The sequence below is a fragment of the Penaeus chinensis genome, chromosome 16, assembly GCF_019202785.1.
Source record: "Penaeus chinensis breed Huanghai No. 1 chromosome 16, ASM1920278v2, whole genome shotgun sequence".
NCBI classification, from domain to species: Eukaryota; Metazoa; Arthropoda; class Malacostraca; order Decapoda; family Penaeidae; genus Penaeus; species Penaeus chinensis.
In genome coordinates this window covers 1,654,950-1,659,949 of record NC_061834.1, presented here as the reverse complement: position 1 = coordinate 1,659,949, position 5,000 = coordinate 1,654,950, and the positions used below count along the sequence as shown (strand labels likewise).

Genomic DNA, 5,000 nt, shown 5'->3' with positions numbered 1-5,000 from the left:
TATTATTATTATTATTATTATTATTATTATTATTTCTGTTATTATTATTGTTATTATTATTAATGTTTATTATTATTATTATTAATGTTTATTATTATTATTATTATGTTATTATTATTATTATTATTATTATTATTATTATCATTAACAGTATTATCTTTATTATAATAATAATAGTAATAATAATAATAATTATCATTATTAGTATCATTATTATTGATATTGTTTCTTTATCATGAGTGTCATTATTATCTTTTCAATCATTATTATTATTATTATCATTATCATTATCATTAGTATCATTATTACTGTTATTGGTATTTCTATTATTAGTGTCCTTATTATTATGTTTTTATTATTATTATGATTATCATTATTATTGTTGTTGTTGTTATCATAATCAGTATCGTCACTATTATAACAATTATTTTTAGTATTGGTATTATCTTCTTATAATATCATTATTATTATTATTATTATTATTATCATTATCATTGTTATTATCTGTATTATTATTTTATCATCACTATTATCTTTATTATTATTTCATCATCACTATTATCATTAATAATATTATCAATATTGTCATTATTATTATTATCATTATTATTCTGACTATTATTGTTATTATTATTACTACTATTATTATCATTATTATTCTGACTATTATTGTTATTATTATTACTATTATTATTACCATTATTATTGCCAAAATCAAAATTATCATAGCTATTGTTATTATCACTGATAGCACTGTTATGATTATTGGTGTTATTATCATCCTTATTACTGTTACTATTCCCCTCTTCTCACCCTTCTTTTATCCTCCTCCTTCTATCCCTCTCCTTCTTTCTCCTTTTCTCCTCTATTTATTCCTGTTCCCTTCCACTTCCTTTTTCTCCTTCCTCCACCCATTTCCCTTTTCCTCTTTTAAGGAGTTTCTCCAATCTTTCTCCCTCTCCCCCTCTTTCATCTTTATTCCCCTCCTTCCTTTTCCCTTCTCCTTCACTAAATTCCTTTTTAACCTTCTTTTCATATGATAAATAATGCATAAACTGAAGGTCTAACTAATTTCATGCAGTGTACTTGCCTCGAGGAAGCTGAGTGATAATAATAATGACAATAATAATCATGATAATAAGGATAACAGTGATAATGATAATATTGATAATAACAACAATGACAATGACAATAATATTGATAGATGAGATACTAATGAATTCGAAATCTAATTCGAAATCTAATGCCATTGTATGTGTATGTGTGTGTGTGTGTGTGTGTGTGTGTGTGTGTGTGCGTGTGTGTGTGTGTGCGTGCGTGTGTGTGTGTGTGTGTGTGTGTGTGTGTGTGTGTGTGTGTGCGTGCGTGTAAGTGAGTGAGTGATTCTTTAATTTATATACACATCACCAATTATCATATAATTTTACCTAAGAATAAAGCGTCTGCAACTCCACGGTCTTACGTATTATATTTCAACGAGTAACGTATCCATTATACCTCGTAATGTCACAAGGTACAAGATTATATAAGGTGTAAGATTCCAGGCGTCATAAAGAAGTGTTTTTATTACTATTATTATTGTTATTATCATTATTACTATTATTATTGATATTATCATGATAATCATTAATATCATTATTATTATCATTATTATTAGTACTACCATCATCATTGTTACTATTATTATTATAATAATAATTATTATTATTATTACATTATTATCATTATTATTATTATCATTTTGTTTCGTCTTATGATTATTATGATTTCAATATTATTATCATATTTTTTTTCTATTATTATAAATATTATCATTATCATTAATATTATCAGTATTGTTATTATTATCATTATTATCATTAATATCATTATTGTTATCATTGTTATAATTGTTATCACTATAATTATTATTTTTACTATTATAATTATAATTATCATTGTTATTATCAAAATTACTATTATCATTATTATTATGATGCTAATCATTAATATCATTAGTATCATTATCTTTATTATTATCATGATCATTATCATTATCATTATTTTTATATTATTATTATTACTATTATTATTTCTATTATTATTATTATTATTTTTATTATCATTATTATTATTATTATTATCATCATTATTATTATTATAATTATCCTCATTATTACTATTACTATTATGATTATCATTATAATTATTATTATCACTATTATTATCGTTATTATTATTTATTATTATTATTATTATTATTATTATTATTATTATTATTATTATTATTATCATGATAATCATTAATATCATTATTAGTATCATTATCATTATAATTATTTATATCATTATTGTTATTAATTATGATAAAAGTAACAATAATTATGTTATTGTCCTTATTGCTTTTATCATTGTTATATTATTATTATTATTATTATTATTGTTATTATTAACATTATTGTTATATAAATTACTATTATTATTATTAACATTATTATTCTTATTACTACTATTAATATTGTCATTATTATTTTTACTATTATTTTTTTCATTATATCATTATATTTATCACTAATACCATTATTACTAATGTCATCAGTTTCCTATTATTATAATTTTATCTTTATTTTTACCATTAACATTGTCTTCATCATTATTGTTATTATTATCTTTATTAATGTTCATGCTATCATTACTGTCACTATTATTTTCATTATTATTATTATTATTATTATTATTATCATTGTTGTAAACATTACTCATAATTTTGTTATTTGAATTATTATCATTATTATTATCATCACTATTATTGTTATTACTATAATTTTTGTTACTATTATTATCATTATTATTATTATCATTGTCATTAATATTACTCTTCATTTTGCCATTATTATTAGTAGTATCACTATTATTGTTGTTATTACTATTATTATAATTATGATTATTATTATCACCATTATCATATTATCATTATTATTAGCAGTAGCATCTTTTTTATTACCAGTTTTATCATACAGATCATGCTGATGATCATTATTATTATCCTTATTACCACATTCACCCTCATCCTCGTCATGGTCATTATAATCACAACCATCACTACCACCATAACCATCACCATCAACCATCATCGAATTAATCCTTCTTATCACCATTATTACCATTCCTACTTCTACCCCTATTTCCTCTTCTCCCAGACATGAAATTTGGCGTCTCAAGGACCTCAGCATCGAGCAGGCGCAGGACCTCCACGCTTTCCTGACGGGTCTGGACTTCGATGTGTGGAGTCATGGAAGGGACTGGCTGGATGTCAGGGTCCCTCCGCACCTCGCGAGCCCTCTACGGCGTCGCCTGCAGGAGCTCTCTGTCCCTCGTTCGGTCTTGATTGATGATGTTCAGAAGTAGGTTCCGATGATGGTCATGGTGATGATGATAATGTTAATAATGATGAAGATAATAATGATATTGATAAAAGTAATAATAATAATAATAATAATATTGATAACAATTTTAATAACAATAATTATAGTGATAATAATAATGATAATAATAATGATAGTGATAATAATAATGATATAAATAATAATAATAATAATGATAATAGTGATAATAATAAGAAGAAAATAATGATCATAATAATAATAATAATAATAATTATAATAATAATGAAATAATAGTAAGAAAAAAGAGGAAAATAAAATATTATTATTATCAACATTAGTAAGAGAATGAAATGAGAATGTTGAAAAGAATAACATAATTAAAAGCAAAAATATAATAACGATAAAAGTACTGATTGTGTTTAATGTACATAGTGTACAATTTTAGACGTACACGAATATTAGCACAGACACATTGACATGACAATGTGCTTCGAGTAACAGAGATGGTATGTCATCTACATCATAGCCATTGCAAATTACAAACGCGGAATCTCTGTTAGAAAACGTATATTAGACGACTTTCTAAATGAGGAAAGTTCTGACCCTCTCAAATCGCCAGGAAAATCGACGAAGAACGCAAGGACTTGGGAAAATCTCAAGGAAAGACTGGTATTCATCTAAACGAATATAATGAGCTGGAAGTGGTAAGAAAAAATGTTTATTTTTTTTTTTATTATCTTCTGCTTCTTCTTTTCTAATTAATTTTGTCTCTCTTTTGTCTGTTTGAGTCTCTCTCTGTTTGTCAGTCAGTTTGTTTGTCTGGAGCTCTCTCCTAGTCGATTTCGTCTCTCTCTCTCTCTCTCTCTCTCTCTCTCTCTCTCTCTCTCTCTCTCTCTCTCTCTCTCTCTTCTCTCTCTCTCTCTCTCTCTCTCTCTCTCTCTCTCTCAGTCCTCCCTCCCTCCCTCCCTCTCTCCCCTCCCTCCCTCCCCCTTTCCCTTCCCTCCCACCCTCCCCTCCCTCCCTCCCTCTCTCCCTCTCTCCCCTCCCCCCCCTCTCTCTCTCTCTCTTTCTCTTTCTCTCTCTCCCTCTTCCCATCTGTACCACCAGCTGTTTGGCGGGCGTACATACAAACACGTTGAAACCCCAGGGCATTGTGCATAACTCTGTAACTATGGCTAACGTGGAGGTATAAGTTGACTATGGTAAAGACGTCATCACAGGAGAAGGTCAGTTCTGTTTGCAGTCTTGTTAAAACTCTCGGTGACTGGAAGAGTTGTGTTGGTAGAAGTTAAGGTGTATAAAATTGACCTGCGCTGTCCTGTTGTGAGAACTTACCAGATATTAAATAGTGTTTAGGCTTGAATCTCTCTCTATGCGAAAATGAATGGCATATTCTCTCTCTCTCTTTCTTCTCCATTTACTCTCTCTCTCTCTCTCTCTCTCTCTCTCTCTCTCTCTCTCTCTCTCTTTCTCTCTCTTCCTTTTACTCTCTCTCTCTCTCTCTCTCTCTCTCTCTCTCTCTCTCTCTCTCTCTCTCTCTCTCTCTCTCTGCCTCTCTCTCTCTCTCTCTCTCTCTCTCTCTCTCTCTCTCTCTCTCTCTCTCTCTCTCTCTCTCTCTCTCTCTCTCTCTCTCTC

The 5,000-nt window shown here is 27.9% G+C and overlaps 1 protein-coding gene across 1 annotated transcript in view; it reads left to right on the top strand.

Moving 5' to 3' along the window:
• The window catches only part of LOC125033531 (carboxypeptidase B-like), a 34,275-nt gene that overhangs the window by 6,964 nt on the left and 22,311 nt on the right, over nucleotides 1-5,000 (top strand). The window contains exons 2-3 of the mRNA XM_047625108.1: nucleotides 3,180-3,383; nucleotides 3,985-4,069. Of these exons, the coding sequence (XP_047481064.1) occupies nucleotides 3,180-3,383; nucleotides 3,985-4,069 (289 nt within the window). The remainder of the gene's footprint in view (nucleotides 1-3,179; nucleotides 3,384-3,984; nucleotides 4,070-5,000) is intronic.